Here is a 16,949-nt window from a genome sequence, read left to right as displayed (position 1 = left end):
TGTTTTAGTTGGACAGTCTTGATTTGTCTTAAAGCGCTAATATGCTCCTTTTTCAGGTTCATAATTTTATTTAGAGGTTGTTCAGAATAGGTTTACATGGTTCAGTTGTCAATAAACACCATATTTGTGTTGTACTGTGGATTGCTGCAGCTCCTCTTTTCACCCTGTGTGTTGAGCTCTCTGTTTTAGTTACCGAGTGAGGCATCACAATTCTGTTCCATCTCTTTTGGGAGTGGTAGTTCTTTCTGTGGGAGAGGCTAAGTACCTTTGGGGTGGACTTTGAGCTTTTTCACTTTGTAAACCTATAACATGCACAAAAAATGCTCAAAAGCATAATGTGAGCACTTATAATATTTGAACAATAAAACTCTTCAACATGTCATCCCTGGGTGCTAGATGAGACTCTGAGACACCACAATGTTGCAATAAGGGCAACCGGCCCGATTGGTTCATCTACATTTTAGCATACTTAAGCAGTTGCACATTTTGTTTTTCCCATCTTGTATATATTTAAATATTTTTTCTTATATTCTTATATTTTATTCTTATATTTTGTTATTATTATTATTATTACTTCATGTATGTTGTATGTATGTATGTATATTTTTTGTGCTGCTGTTACACTCTAATTTCCCTTTTTTTGGGATCAATAAATATCTATCTATCTATCTATCTATCTAACAAAGAAAGAACATCTCAGTCAAAAGTGTAGTTTACTGCCAGTATGGTCTCTCTGTCGTGCGTTTGTCATGTTTAATTGGTGGCACGTTGATGTGTTAGTTAGAGAGGTTGCCCTTTAACCGCATCATCATCACAGATTCAAACCCCAGACAACACTTGATGTTCTTATCAACGGCCATCATTACATTGTCCAACAAACAAAACACTGATGACCCACCTGCTTAGTCACTGTCGTACAAGTCATCTTTGATAAGAGCAATAGCAACATCTGCTGTCAGGTCAATATCTCATTAACAACAGGTCATCACACCAACAGCATCCTTAAAAAACGATAACATCAACTAATGCGTTATGTAATGCCAGATTAAAGAACATCCAATTGGATGGAGAGAACTTTCATAGTTGTTGATTCAGCTGTATGGGCATTTTTCAAGGATGTAGAGGTGATGCTGGTGAATTGTATTTCATTTTACTGACAAGTGTCAACCCCATTTATATCAATAAAGGTATGCTTGATAACAGAAACACCTCTCTGTATAATGCAATACAACTAAACAGCACCAAAAACTAGTTAAAGCTAGGTGTGCTTTCTTTCTTGGCCAGTACCTGTTACTTCCTGGCATCTCTAATGGGCTAAGAAATTGTCTAGCACATGATCTCAAAAAGAAAATTAAAAAATGTAAGTGGTTTCAATCGAAGCACTTTCCCAAAAAGTCTAACTAGTCATGCTAAGGTTTGGAGGTATTCATTACTTAAACACCTGTTCTTGACACTAACCCTCCCCTTACTGAAAGTATGGGGGAAAAGTGTCAAAAGGTTGGTCTTGAATGATTTCATTGAAATCCTGGAAAGAAATATAAACAATGGAGGAGTGCTTCTCTCAGCAAGTTAGCAAACATGCTCTCCTCCAAATGTGCCAATGTGCACTTCCAAAGTTTAAAAAGGCTTCAACTGCCTATGGAAGCTAAATGTTACTCTTTTCAGGTGAGCAGCTGTAGAACACACAGTTTTGTTTTGTAGTTTCCAAATGGCAATGCTTTGTTTTAGAGGGCAGATGCATAACCAGGTTGTGTTAAGTCAGGTGTCTGGGGAGTCCGGAGTACAGGCAAGGAGAGGAACTTGGTCATGGCAGACATCCAGCTGGGATGTGTTCACCTGCCTAGAAAACCCTACTGTAGATATTTCCTAAAAATGTTCCAGTTACCAGTTATATCTCATGCTGAAACTGAGACAAGACAAAACGGGGGAGGAAGGCTGAATAGTAAGTGTGTTGATAATTGTCTCCTGGGTATTGATGTCCATTAGATAGGTATACAGCACCTTGATCTTCTCCCTCCCCCCATATGCATGATTGCTGTGTCTATGCACACGCACACACACACACACACACACACACACACACACACACACACACAAAATCCATCTCCTTTCCCACTGCGCTAAATCTACATTAGGTTGCAAGCACTTAGCATTGATTATTAATGGAAGGTTTGAATGGGAGCAGAAACTGATCTTGCTTTTTTTGCACCCTGACGGGGGTTCACAGCCGGTCTTCTTCCCAGAAACCCTACTGATGGAAAGTGTGTAATGCTTGTGTAAGGAATTTGTGCTCAGCGTTGTGCAGCCTGAGGGTCATGGCAATGTTTAAGTGAATATACTCATGAACAAAAATCAAAGCACATCAGAAATTGCATGGAAACAAGCATATTTGAGATTTTTGTCACCTGTCCCAAAAGGTTAACACTCCAGAGATTGGCAGGTGGCACTAGATGTCCTCAAAATCCATCTAATACATGTATTTGTCAAGATATTTCAGTGGGGAACAAAGTGGTGGACAGACCAACAAACGAGTGACATTGCCATCCCTAGAGCTCCGGTACTGGTGCTCGGTCAATCAGTTTTTGAAATCTCCCCCGATTCGATTTGTGGCCATATGTGGACTTCCATAGCTTGACACAATTATTATTAGAAAGTGAAGTAGAAATTCCGCTCACAATAAATAGGGACAAGTAGCACATCCCACGCAAGACTGCGTGAATACTTACTAAACTGTAATAATAACAAACTTTATTGGCACAGTGTGGCAAATGTAAAACCGTAAACAATAAAATCTAAAACCATTCCTTTGTGATTTTGATCAGTAAAAACAAACAGCAGGTGAGATCACACCATTAAAAGAGAGGCTTGACTTTTTGTGATGAGTCAGATTGTTTAAAGTCGTCCCTCAAGGAAACAATGCTGTAGATAACACCTCCCCGTCTGCATCTCATCACAAACAACACCAGCCTTAAACTGGCACGTGGTAGAGATCACCATGCAATTTTGTAGTTAATCTAAAAGAAGTCATGAGCTGTGTTTTCTCTCTGTGCTTTTTTTACTCATCCTTCTTTGCTCTCTTCTGTCCCTGTGGACCTTAATGTGCGTCAGCAAGTTGCTCAGCACCGGCCGGGCCTGCTATCTTTTTTCTTTTTTTTAAATATTTTTTTATATATATGAGTATTTATTACATTTTTAAAGATAACATAACAGATGCATATATTAAGTTCTACTTGTAAAAAACAAATCATTAACAGACAAAATACAAGCAAATGCTGTAAGAATAAAGAAATGACAAGATGTAAAGTAATTTGACCATGTTTGTATTAAGCAAACACCTTGGATGGGGACTTTCCAGGATCTTCTGAATTGTTGTAAGTTCTTTATTGGAGGCATAAGTCAGTTGTTCCGTGGCTAAACCGTATGAGAGGCTTTTAAACCAGCCGCTAACTGTTAGAGTCACAGTGTTTACCATGTAGTTGCACTACAGTGTTTAGCCTTTGTTTCTATTTGACAGACTAAAATCAGGTGGAAGTAGTCAAAGTATAAACATTCACGGGCAGACCGCACAGAGTCAACTGGTACAAGCATTGCCAGGAGTTTCTGTTTTCGGGCAGGCAGCGCTTGTGAGCATATGAGGATGTGGGCCACCCTTTCTCCGTGGGGCCTCCGTGTCCCTTGACTGACTCAAACCTAGTGAGCAAATATATCCACATGCCTGCGTCTTCGCCGCAGCCTGAGGGAATGTAATAATGCTTTGGCTAATCCGATTACCATTAACAATCCCACAGGGGAAATCGCTGCACATCTGCAGCAGACAGATAATTATGTTGCCTCAAATGTTTGTTTGTTTTTGTTTGTTTTTGGCGCTTTTTATGTCTTTGGAAGACTATCAGTGTTTTGTTTTTTGTGAGCTTGGATGGGCATAATTTCAGTGCGTCTCTAGGTCTTTGTAGCAAACATGGGTGGATGCTCTTCTTCTTTTCTCAAGGGCAAGCTCTGTATGATGTTAGAAGGCTCAAATGGATTTGTTGTTTTGAGTAATGCCAAAGATGCTTATGAAATGCAATTTCACTTTACTGTTTTATCTCATCACCACCGCTGAGGTGTCCTTGAGCAATGCCCCCAGTCGAGCTGCTCAGTGGCAGCAGGTCAGACTGTGGGTGTACTGGGCAGCTTCCAGGTATGAATGTGTAACTGTGGAAGAAGAGAGGCAAGCTCTCCTGAATAAATAAAGGTTAAATAAAATATGGATTTACCACTATTTAAATTAGGAATAGTTCCAGTAAAAGCAGGGCCAATATTATTATTAGTTGTACTACTCATATTAGTTACATTAAATGTTGTAAAAGTAGAAGCATTGTGAGAAAAATTCATGCTACTAATGAAAATCTGTCTGAATGTGAGGGGGCAAGACGTATCTGACCTGAGCAAATTAAACTTCAGCTTGCGGATTTGTCTGGTTTTCCCGGTGGCTAGAGACCCATTATCCTCTAGATAGAAACCACTCAGAGTAACACTGCTTACTTACTTATTTTTTTACTTAGTTTGTTTACACAAACTCCAATATTTAAGGCTCCTTCTGTCCTCTTGCAGGTTGGGATTCTCTACTTCCAGCCAAGTGTTTTCCGCTGCATCCTGCTGCGATGGGTTCGGCTGCTGGGTTTCGCTACCGTCTATGGGACTCTGACTCTTAAGTTGTACAGGTAACACACACATACACAAAACCTTTTGTCCAACATTGTTATCCACCCCAGGAAATCGGATTACTTCTACCTCTTTAAGTGCAATTGTACTGTGTCTCACATCTTAAGTCTGAGTGTCAAGGCAGCATGTTCCTCAGCTAATTTATCACAAGGTTGCACTGCTGCACATGGGGATTCACTGCCTCATTAAGAGGAAGAGGTAAAATGCCAAGTAAATGTCATTAAGAAAACACAGGGTGCTTTGGACACAAATGTCCTGGTATATAAAGTAGTATTGAATGATGGTGGACAAGAGACAAACGGAGAAACAAATGAGAGTGAGATCAGAGGAAGGGAAAGGGCGGCTAGGGGATAAAGTCAGGGAGAGATGAGAGGTGGTGGGCTTATCCAGCCCTGAATAGTTATCAATGAGGCAGTGGGCCTTCTGTATTTAAAGCAATGCACTTGAAATTGTTCATCTGAGGGGCTTGTTGCCAGGTAAATCTTTCAAAAAGGCCTTATGAAGATGCTGATTAAGGAGATGTGGCTTATGCGAGCATAGAGGTGCAAGTTAACGTATTGGACAGATGAATTTTTGATAAGGGGCTCATTAGTGGGGAGCGCAGTGGACACTTCATCAGTGTGCGTGAAGGGCACCGCCTAAGAATAGCGATGGCTGGTCATGTGTTTTAGCACATTTAATTTCCTGTTACAGTCTTTGTGTTTGACTGTGAAACACACCGTTGTGTAGAAATGCACAGAATAACTGCTCTGAATAATGATGCATTTCATAGCTGGACATTTCTCCTGTGCTGCATTATATTAAAACTGAAGTTTAAATAACACATTCTTTGACACTTCAGTTCTTTGCCGTAGAACGGTCCGTGTAACATTTGACAGTTCAATTTTCTAAGTACAAAAAGACATTTGTAAAAACAGAATAATGGGTTCAAATATTTCATTTTTTTTCCACCTTGACATTTTAAAAAATTTGATCTTTAAACAGTTTTTCCAAATATCTGTTTTTTAAAAAATTACAAAATTGCATCTGGGCTCCATTTATTCAATACTGCAATGATATTCTCTCCCTTGTTCCGCCTAGCTATGCCACGCCACCATTCAATAATTAGAGCCCAGACGCAATTTTGTAATTTTTTTAATTTTTATCCTCTAAATAAAAACAAAAAAATGGAAAAAACAGTTGAGTGTTAAGGTAAAGGCATTAGTAGTAGGAAAGAAAAATTTGACTCGATGCATCTCATATTGTGGCTGTAGTTAAAAGAAACAGACGTAGACTGTTGGTGCGGGATGCAGTAGTTTAAACACAAGTTTCTGTAGCACAAGACAGAATTCATAATTTGCGATTCCGCAAGAGGTCCTTGGTCCTTTTTAAAGGATTGGACAAACATAGAAAAATAACTGCCAATTAAATAACAAGGTTAACTACCTGTTAGACCTGATAGAATATTTTACATTTTATGTTTAACAATTATATGGTGAGAAATGTATCATAATCGATGCCATTGGTACTGTAACTTAACAATGCATTGCAAACACCAAGAAAAAACATTCACTTTGCTTCTAGCGCTTGTTTTTTGTTGTTGTCGTGTAAGCCTACACATAGTGACAGCAGCAGGTTAAGCTACAGGCAATACCTGTTGCTCAAAGAAATTCTGGGAAAAGTAGAAATTCTTTTAGACAATTAGACCTCAGGCAGCTTTGGGAAAAGAGGGTAGTAAGAGTGAGAAAGTTTCCTTTGATATGATTCTGTCTTTTTTGAAATTATTCTGCTACAATCTACCATAATTATTTATTTATTTTTTGTAATGGTCTTAAAATGAGCTTCTCATTTCCCCCCCACAGGGTGCTGAAGGTGTTTCTGTCCCGTACAGCCCAGAGGATCCCCTATATGACCAGTTGGCGAGTGTTGCGTCTGTTGGGCATCATTCTGCTTATCGTCTGCTGGTTCCTGGTGGCTTGGACATCTGCCGTCTGTCAGAACTCAGACAGGAAGTTGGCTCTCATTGACGTGGGCTACACGCCCAATGGGCTGCAGTTCAGCATGTGCCTGCTGGATCGCTGGGACTACATGATGGCTGTCGGTAAGCCCTGCCACTGCCCTCTGCCTCCATAGGGTGATTTATGAACTGAACTCTGTTTGTGTGTGTGTGTGTGTGTTGCATAAAATCAAGAAGTAATTTGTTTGGAGATCAAAGAGAGTATGAGAGGCAAGAAAAGTGAAGTTGGGTGAGTAATGAATAAAACTGTTTGCCTCCATTAATCCTCTCCACCAGGTGCTACACTTTTTGATATTTTCCTGTGTTGTGCATGGAAGAGAGGGCAACCAACAGCAGATAAAGGCAGATGAAATCAAAGATGGTCAGAAGGGAGCAACCCCTTAGGCTTGAAAAAATTGGCATGCTGTTTTACGTCTGCTGACTAAGGCTGAAATGAAAGAGAACCATAGTCCTTTTTGAATTCTGGGAAAGCAGATGGACCCCCAGCAGAGCCTACATGCCGTGATACTGTATACTAAAGGCACATTCTCATCTGTTTATTAGGAGGTAAAAATAGGTTGGTAATAGGGAAATGCAAGTCAGCACAAGCACAGCTCATGAATTACACACACACGGATGCAATAAATCTTTCAGATTTTGAAATCTACACCTGAAAACACTTGCAGTCAAGGGTATAATTGTACTACTTTTTTTTTTAAATGTTCTACAAAAAATGCGAAAAGCTAGTTTTAAACCAGTAAGAATTTATTTACTATGCACAACAAAACTGTCTTCATTTAATCTCAAACATTATATTCCATTTGATTACATTTCTTTCATATTCCTGCAGAACCTCCAGCATTTTTATGGTTTATGCTCTGTACAAATGGCCTTTTAGTCCACTTTTTAATAAGGCACTTTATAAAGGGTTCATGAATTGACTTTCTTAGGTTGCAATGTTGGAGTGCAATGTGAAAATCGCTTTGGCTGGTGGTCATCCTCCTCAAGTGTCTTACATTCTAATTAATAAAGTTTCAAAGGTGTGTGTGTGTGTGTGTGTGTGTGTGTATATACATACAACAAAAGTCCACCTATTTCTTCTTCCTCTAGCAAATACTAGTTTTAGTTTTTTTAAGAACGTAAGGTTTTATGGCTCAATATAACCACAAAGAGCCTGACAAGATGCATTTGCAGTGTTCTAGCTGGTTGGTGGATTGGTGTGTTAACTGGGGATATCCTTGATGGGTTCAGGTGAAATCCGTATAAAAATTTGGGATCTATAACCTCATTTTGATTCATTTAAGATATTTAACCTTCACATGCCCACACACAACCTTCACAAATAACACTTTTATGAGTGGCCAATTACATCTAATGCTTACGATTGTTTCTGTTGTGAGAAATCAAAGTGATTTACTCCCCACGGTTCAAGCAGACGACACTATGACTGTGAAAATAATGGCAACCGGTTTTCATGGAAAAAGCAGCTTGTTTATTGCTGTGGAGTTGGCTACCTTGGAGCCATTACATGGGGTTGCCATGGAGGTGCACAGGGATTCATGTATTGTCCGAAGAGAATACAACTGCAGCTGTTACAATTGAGTTTGATAGCGGTGTGTTTAACTGGGCATATTCCTGAATAACTGTGCTTGCGCCAGCTCCATGAGAGCGCTGAACTATAACATGGCTGGCTGGTGGTTGTACGTTCCCTTTTTTATGGCCTGAAAAGCCTGTGCACTACATATAAATTATTTCTTGGCCCATATGTTCATTGTGTTCACCACCTCTTTTTCAATCTCACTTTACAGCTGAGTTCCTCTTCCTGCTGTGGGCAGTGTACCTTTGTTATGCTGTAAGGACGGTGCCGTCGGCGTTCCACGAGCCTCGCTACATGGCCATCGCTGTTCACAACGAATTAGTTCTGACAGCGATATTCTATATCATCAGGTGAGATCCTCCTGCCAGTCATCCGGATTCCTTAGTTAGTATATGTGAATGAACATCAGAGATGTATGTCTCAAAATCGTAGCAACCCAGATACCACTAGGATATCATTTTGTGTAATTTGCATCCATTTTCATTTTAAACTTTTCACAGAAAAATCTTAAATAAATACAATTCCTGGCACTATCCTAATAGACATGGTATAGTCCCGTCCCCCCCCCCCCCCACACACACACACACACACACACAAATCTGGGGCTCCAAGGAGGATAAAAAACAACGTGATTACTAAACAAAGCATCTTCTTTAACATAAAGATACTGTCACACACATTCACAACATGTTCCACATTCACTAGTATTATCATAGTCTTTGATTGCCTTCCGCTGTTGTCATTTTGACGTTTATGTCCTAAAGTAGATTGTCTCATTTAGATCACAAATAGGCTGCCGCATGTGTTTCAACATTTCTGTTCATCGGAGAATTGTTTCCTATCGTAGTGAAATCAGCCCTATATCTCCAGTGTCAAATAGCTGCACCGTGCAGTTTATAAATGAGGCTTTTCAGCTAACATCACCAGAGCCATTCCTAACTGGAGTCCCCTCTAATTGAGAGCTCAGCTCCCTCACATAATTTACTAATGATCCATGACAGAATGATTTATGTTTATTTTCAAGAATGCAAAAATAGCTTGAATTATTGGCAGCCATATATTTCAGTTATAAATTAACATCCATTACCAAAACAAAGTGTACATCAGCGATGTATAACCTCAGTGATACTTAGTGAGTTTTTAATCGTTTTGGTGGTATTTAAACATCTGGCTCTTTGAGATTACTTTGCCAACCCCTTTAAATTGCTTCTTCAGCCTTGTTGTGAGAGTTTTCTCTCCAGAAAACAGCCTAACAAGACCCCTTATAAATAGGAAGGTTGCCTGGTGTGGCTAGTTACTCTGACTGACTGCCACCAGAGACCACTGTGTACACTGGAGCTTGTTAGAGGTATCCGGCATCCATTTATGCTCGTCACATAACCTGCTATTTGATCCCACAGTGACCAGTTAAAGCTCTGGCTTCCTTGTTTGCTGTAATAGTCATCAGGTTTTAGCCAGGTCCAGGTGTGAGTGGGATGTTGAGAGAAGATGAAGGGAACGTTGATGTGGTGCGATGTGTGCAATGTGTGTTTTCAGTGAGACGCTGCAGGCTGAGAGGCGACAGCATGCCAAGGTTATTAAATCCTCATCTGCACAGAAACTCCTTACAAAACATAAATGAGGGAAGACTTCAAAGCTTTGGGACATTTCATATGCTGGACCTTTGCCTTTATACATGCCTTTAAGCTATTACCACATAATTAGCCATTTGCCAATTTCGACAACGTAATGAGCCTGCTAGATGACATTTGCTTGGATAGAGGCTCTCTGGTGGTTGAATTAGCATCTGACAGGACATACCTCCATATCCTAAGTGCGCACGAGGTCTTACTGTGCTGAAAGCCTGTTTATTTTAAATAAAAGGCTGGAGCTTTTTTTTGTCAGTAATAGTCTCATTTTCCACCAACCGCTGCACCACAGTCAACCCAGTGTATTATTGTCTGATGTATAAATAGGCTGAATCTTGTGAACAGATCAAGGTCACTCCTTTTTACTGTGAATCCAATTGAAAGAATGAGGAAAATATTGAGTTCTTGCCAGCGAAAGAATCACCCAAGTGGAAAATTAGATGAGGCAGTGGAATTGACGGCTAGACACACAGTGTATAAATCTACTAAGGCTGAAAACACAGTGGCCCTCATTTATCAACCTAACGTAGAAACCAGCACAGATATGAGCACAGAAATGATCTTACGACAGGCTTCACGTGGGATTCATGAAACGTTCGTATCACACCAATCAGAGCGTAGGAATGGTAGTATATTGATAAATGCAGTGGCTGGAAACAATCATAATTTGAATATCATGCCCCAATAGATTCTCGATTTTGAGGCCTTGTCCCTACAATTTACAACATGGTGAGACGTCATCTGCCTAAGAAGCGGCACTTTTCTGAGGTAGAGATTGAAATCCTGACATCTCCGGTTCATTTGCATTAACGTGTATATTATTGGCATCCTAAAAACTCTAATGGAAGGATGTAATAGGAATCGGCGTTAGCCCGTTCTACACCTGTTTTAGGTCGTAAGCACGTTTCATAAATGAGGGCCATTAAGTCTGCTGGTCTGTCTCGTGTCCTGGCTCCACGTGTATCTAAGAGATTTACTATTGACAGAGCAACCTGTATACAGTAAATATAGCATATTTTAGTCATACTTCACTGTATTTTCTGGTTGGCAATCCTCTATCGTAACAAGGTTTAGAATAGAGGTTTATATATCTGGATATCCCTGCTCCTGTACTCAACTAGATTAAATTTCTCTCTCTTTCCTGTTTCTTACATCTTGTATATCTTTCCTCTTTGTTTCTCTTTACATCCTGACAGGTTCACTCTTGCGCCAGAGCTTCATCCAGACTGGATGCTGCTGCTGTTCTTCACCCACACCCACTTAACTGTAACAGTTACACTGGGTCTACTCCTCATCCCTAAGGTAAACACCAACAACAATTGCTAAATTTAATCTTTGTCTTCTTGCTTAGTTACTATTTCATTTTGTTTTATTTTAAAGTATAGTATTATATATTTATATAATATACATATTATATGGATTAATGCGCCGCTGAAAAATAGTCCCAAACAAATGCACTATTTATTTGTTATTGAGTAACGTTAAATACTAAAGCTGTTTTAGGAAAAAATGAAGCTTTATATTTGTGACATGTTTTTAAAGATTTATATCTTCAGTAAGAACCATTGGGCTCTGGGGTGGGAGGCACAGACAGACTAGGGAAGTCAAAGTATTGAGACAGACTTACACAATGTGTCAATGATTACGCTATCTTTTATTAAACATAAGGCTGAAATTCAATAATCCATGAACATTTTAAACACTGGAAAATAGATTAAAAGTCAGGAACAAACACAGACAATCTGAAACTTAGACAAGAGAACACCAAGACTTTTAGCTGTTTCATGCTTCTTGCTTTCAGCGTGGTTGGGGCGCTGTGGACGGCGCATGGACGCTGGAAACCATCTGGTCTTTCACACTGATTGCAATCAGAGTGGCTCAAAGAATTTTCACCTGTAGCCAATCATTGCAACGCGGTCTATGCAACCTCATCCGCACTGTTACAATATCTTGAAGGTGCGTGGCTCAGCCCTCCAACCCTTCGCAACGTCCGTACCGCGCCAACTGCGCTGAACTCAAGAAGCATGAAACGGCTTTAATATACATAAGAAAAAAAGTGTGTCAATGAGCAACAGGTGACATGATGAGGAACAACTGAAACACATCAGGGTCGGGGAAGACAATCACAAAGGTGGGAAAACATACAAGGCAGGAAGTAAAACAAGACTAGCTACAGGAGAAAAAAACAAATAAATATAACAGGAAACTTAACAAAACCCAGGATCATGACACATCCATTACCTTAACTGTATTCAAAACTGCCAACTATACTTAGCAGTATAGTAGGTGTACTGATTTGGCCATGTAGTATGCAGTATGAAAAATAAAGAAAAATCTGCAGTAGGCCAAAAATACCTGCATGTTGTACTGATTTGGAAATGCATCAGAACAGCCTAACTCGCCTACTGTGTCCCATAAAGCAAAGCGCTGTAACGGTCACAACAACCTGTCATTACCACCGCTTTCCAAAACTGGCTAAGCTTCACCTTTGCAACAGTGCAACTACCAATTTTGTTCTTCTTTATGCCACACCACCAGTTCCTGTTTGCAGGCACCCACATGAGAGAAGATATAGCCTCTGAGGCCTATGAGGATGAGCTGGACATGGGTCGTTCTGGGTCGTATCTCAATAGCAGCATCACATCAGCATGGAGCGAACACAGTCTGGATCCTGAGGACATTCGGGTAAGCCGGGTGTCTCCTTTTAACCTTTTATTCTCCATTGTATAACCTGGTGACATCTTTTGAATCCTACATAAATACTGAGCAATGGCAGTTCTTTATTGCAGACACCAGACGAAATGGGCCATCTCAGTTCTATTAATGGCTGTGGCGTAAGGTCTTGCGACAGTCTTTGGGAAAAACGTACCAACGTGAGCAGAGATTTCTGTTTGTCTGTTAGAGCTGAAGAAGTCTCTCTACAAAAAGATTTGGGCAAGCCTATTTACCAGAAGGCATTCATTGTATCGGATGGGCATAGAGACAGAAAAACTACAAATTAAAGACCTGAGCTTTGAGGCTGTTTCAGACATTAAAACACACTTTGTTTCCTTGTTTGATGCTGTTAAGACTGTCCTGTCTTTGCTTTTTTTTTCAGCGTTTGTAGTCAATTGTCATGAATTTGTACTGCATGTTCAATGTGCAGTAGAATGTCTGCTTTTTTGTAACAGTGTTTTGATTAGAAATCCCTTTAAGCTGTATAATTGCATTTATTTGTCCTAACAGGCAGCTGATTGCTTTGCCTCTGTCTTTCCCCTCAATTCTGTCATGAATATGTAGGAGGAGCTAAAGAAACTCTACTCCCAGTTGGAGATTTACAAGAGGAAGAAGATGCTGGCAAACAACCCTCATCTGCAGAAGAAACGGAGCTCCAAGAAAGGGTTGGGTCGCTCGCTTATGAGGCGTATCACTGAGATTCCAGAATCGGTGCACCGGCAATGCAGCCGGGAAGACAAGGAAGCTGGAGAACACGGGAGCAACCGCAACAGCATCTGCATGTTAAAAAAGAACCCATTCGATTCGACTCACCCAGGAAAGCCAGCGAAAGAGGAGACTCTAAAGAACAAGGTTTTCTCCCTCAAAAAGTCCCACAGCAGCTACGACCACGTTCGTGACCAGAGTGAAGACTCCAACAGTTCAGCAACAGACAAGATGGAGGTGACCCCAGCTGAAGGCTCCCTCCTGGATACACTTATGGGCAAGAAGCTGGTCAAGAAGCAGTCCAATGAGAATGTTAGTGTCCCCAGTGAATCTACAGAATCAGTTCCTTTGGTCTGCAAGTCAGCCAGCGCCCATAACCTCACTGCTGACAAGAAACCAATTCATCCTAGAGCCTCCATGCTACAAAAGTCCCTCAGTGTCATCGCCAGTGCCAAAGAGAAGACATTGGGGTTCACAGGAAAGACCCAGAACACAGAGGACAGCAATAAGAAGAGTCAGCCAAAGAGCAAAGACATAAGGGCCAATGCAGAGCCAGAAAATGACTGCCAACCCAAGATGATTATTAGCCAGTCGGTTGAGTACAAACAAACTGCGTCAATAGGCAGGACCATGAAACAGCCAGTGAGCGGCAGCCAGCCTACTATCTGTTCTGATCCAGTCAAAGGAAAGGACCTTTACGATCTCTCAGAAGTGTGTCCCTGGGAAGTGGAAGATCTCCCAACTCCGTCTGAAAACAAGGTCCAAAAGCATGTATCCATCGCACCAAAGGAAACCACAACGGTTCACGGAGGTAGCACCAAGGGAGGCAAATCTCAGAAGCAGAAAGCATCTGATCAATCTCCATCAAGTGGCAGGCATTCACAGGAAATTCAGAAGACAACCTCTGTACGAGCAGAGGTATGTCCATGGGAAGATGGAGGTGAAAATCAAGGCAGTCAAGTGGAAGACCCGAAGCAACAAACATACCGTCAGGCAAGCAAACCTGCTAAGACCAAGCAGCCTCAGTCTACAACAGAGAGCTCCCAAAAGAAAAGGGAAGAGGTTTGTCCATGGGACTTCGAAGAGACCCAAAAGACAAATAAGTTGGTTTGTTCACCAGATATGACAACACAAAGTAAAGGCACCTCTCCTGTGGATGGGAAAGAGAGGAGTACCCTTTCAGATGCATCCAAAACAGGAGGCTCACTCCAGCCACCATCTTCAAAAGCTGATATATGTCCCTGGGACTACGACAGCACTGCCGTATCTCCAAGTTCTGAGAGGACACCTAGTCCCTCTCGAGCATCCAAAACCAAGGAATCTCCATCCAAAAAGAAGGGTACCCCTTCCACAAGAACAGTTGAAAAAGACAAAACAAAAGACGCTGATGATGAGAAATCTAGAACAAAATCTAAGGACAAGAGTAAATCTTCAGAGAAACACGTGAGCCAACACAAAATGGCTGAGGTAGGCCCGTGGGATGTAGAGAGTCATCAGGAAGTGTTGGTGGTAGAAAAAAGGAAAAGTGTGAATGTTGGAGCAGCCAAAGCAAAGCCAGCGGAAGTCTGTCCATGGGATTTTGAGCATACGTCAGATAAAAAAGGTACAGACACAAGTGTAGTGAAACAGTGCAATCCAAATCCTAAAGGCGGATCTGCAGGTCCTGCCAAAAAGGCAGATGTTTGTCCCTGGGACTTTGAGGACAGCGCATCGAGCAAGAAGGCATGACACTCAACCCTAATGGACCACTGAAATTATAGTTATTGATATATCCTTTTTCACTTTGAAATTGTTAAATATTACCTTTTACTATTAGTATGGTGGCTTGGAAAAAAAGTTGATCAAGTTCCACAAGTTGCCTTCCTTTCCAAGGTTTTGTTCCAGTTTTACCTATTTTGAAAATAAGTATGTACAAAAAACAAAACAAAGTCATGACGAGCATTCCAGATTATTACAGGAAAATCCTGAAGATAAATCTTAGACTAATTATGCAACTTTTGAGTCATCCTTTTCACTTCATGAGCAGTGTTGAAAATCTGCATATATCATGTTCCATATTCAGTCAACAGTTCAAACATGGTTCTTTTTGTGCATTAACATCATCACTTAATCTACTAAAATAGGACTTGTACAGACGATAGGATTTGTAGAGAAAAAGAATTATGAAATTAAGGTTGATGTACAAAACAGCAAAAGTCAAAGCCAAAGAATAAGGGAACATTTGCAGAGATAAATTTTGGATATAAGGCAGTTAATTAGTTTGTGTCCAATCCTTGGCAAAGAGGGAAGGACTCTGTGAGGAATCAATCTACAGCACTTTAGCCAACTCCATAAATTAAGAACTGAGGACAGACTCTTCTTGTAAATTTTGTCTGCTCATTTTTAACTTCATGGCAGGATACCACACACCGACCAAACTTAGACGTGTTTTTTGTTTAGATCTATTTAATTGTAGTTCTCGGCAGATTAAAATGCTTCCAAGTCTGCAGAGATGTACTGTATGTGCCTAACTAACTAGCATTGTCTTGTATCAGTTTGAAGTAAAGCAAGTGGCTTCTCCTTCAGAACTTTGTGACAGTGAATTATATAAACAGCATGCACAGCCAGGTATTGACAGTAGTTGGACCCTACCAGTTTGTCAACTAAAGCAGTTAATGTGTTGACTAATCTATAATGTCGTTGTTTTTTTAATATCAGAGGCACTCCGTTTCCTGCTTTATTTCCCAAGCTCATTCAGGGTGGTGAAGATTATATGAGAGCAGCATTAGCATGAATGTGTCACAATGGCTCATATGTACACTGTAAAAAGTAGAGAGAAAAATGTTGGGGGAATACCGAGGAAATATTTTGCACCAGCTTTGTACATGAATCCAGCATGAATCTTTGTTGTTTTGCACCGTGTGTGTGTGTGTGTGTGTGTTTGTGTGTGTGTGTGTTTGAGAGAAAGTGTGTCTGTATCTGTGGACACAATATCATTAAACTAAAGTTAAAATGTAATTACGGAGTCCTTACGGATCCTGCAACATCAATACAACATAATCCACTTTGAGAATAAACGCAAGCAGTCAGATGAGCATACATACAAATGAAGGCGACCAGTAAAATACAATTATTACCAGACCCAAACTGAACCTTTTTTTTACAGTTTTCAGCAGTGATTGAGAATTCAACTCTTCAGAATATAGCAGACTTGTTTTGACTTGCTGGCTTGTTGTGGAGATGTGTTAACATTCTGATTTTATTTTTTTTGTGATTTTTTTATGTTATTAAATCTGCATAATTCTGCGCTCACAGATTCTGTGTTCTTACTCAACCTTTTGGTTTACAGACCAACTTCCTGGTTCTACTTGGACTTAGCCTTCTTAACGTAGTTATGTGTGCACACAGTTCCCCTGTGCGATGAGGGTTTATTATGGCCTGATAGACGCACTGAATTGTCATTGTGTTTCACCTAATGCATTCAACGTGACATAGTGGTCATGTTAGCCAAATTCTCAACAATCAGAGAAATATAGTAGTACTGTATAGTTTTGTAAGTACAACGTGTACTGCTGCCTTAATCTCATTAAGGCAGCAGTTGCCCATTTTTGTGGCCATTGTGAGTTTTTTTGTGTTAAGATGTAGC

The 16,949-nt window shown here is 40.4% G+C and overlaps 1 protein-coding gene across 2 annotated transcripts in view; it reads left to right on the top strand.

Annotated features, from left to right (window-relative positions):
* Positions 1-16,195, top strand: part of gpr158a (G protein-coupled receptor 158a) — a 65,653-nt gene extending 49,458 nt beyond the window's left edge. Inside the window, exons 6-12 of one of the 2 annotated variants that reach the window (XM_034862030.1) lie at positions 4,594-4,703; positions 6,546-6,784; positions 8,488-8,626; positions 11,101-11,206; positions 12,443-12,589; positions 12,694-12,777; positions 13,184-16,195. In XM_034862030.1, coding sequence (XP_034717921.1) covers positions 4,594-4,703; positions 6,546-6,784; positions 8,488-8,626; positions 11,101-11,206; positions 12,443-12,589; positions 12,694-12,777; positions 13,184-15,052 — 2,694 coding nt within the window. In that variant the 3' untranslated portion in view covers positions 15,053-16,195. The remainder of the gene's footprint in view (positions 1-4,593; positions 4,704-6,545; positions 6,785-8,487; positions 8,627-11,100; positions 11,207-12,442; positions 12,590-12,693; positions 12,778-13,183) is intronic. The other variant, XM_034862031.1, reaches the window with a different exon arrangement.
* Positions 16,196-16,949: the final 754 nt, after the last annotated feature.

This window comes from Etheostoma cragini, chromosome 22, assembly GCF_013103735.1.
Source record: "Etheostoma cragini isolate CJK2018 chromosome 22, CSU_Ecrag_1.0, whole genome shotgun sequence".
Classification (NCBI taxonomy): Eukaryota; Metazoa; Chordata; class Actinopteri; order Perciformes; family Percidae; genus Etheostoma; species Etheostoma cragini.
This window is presented reverse-complemented; position numbering and strand designations above follow the sequence as displayed.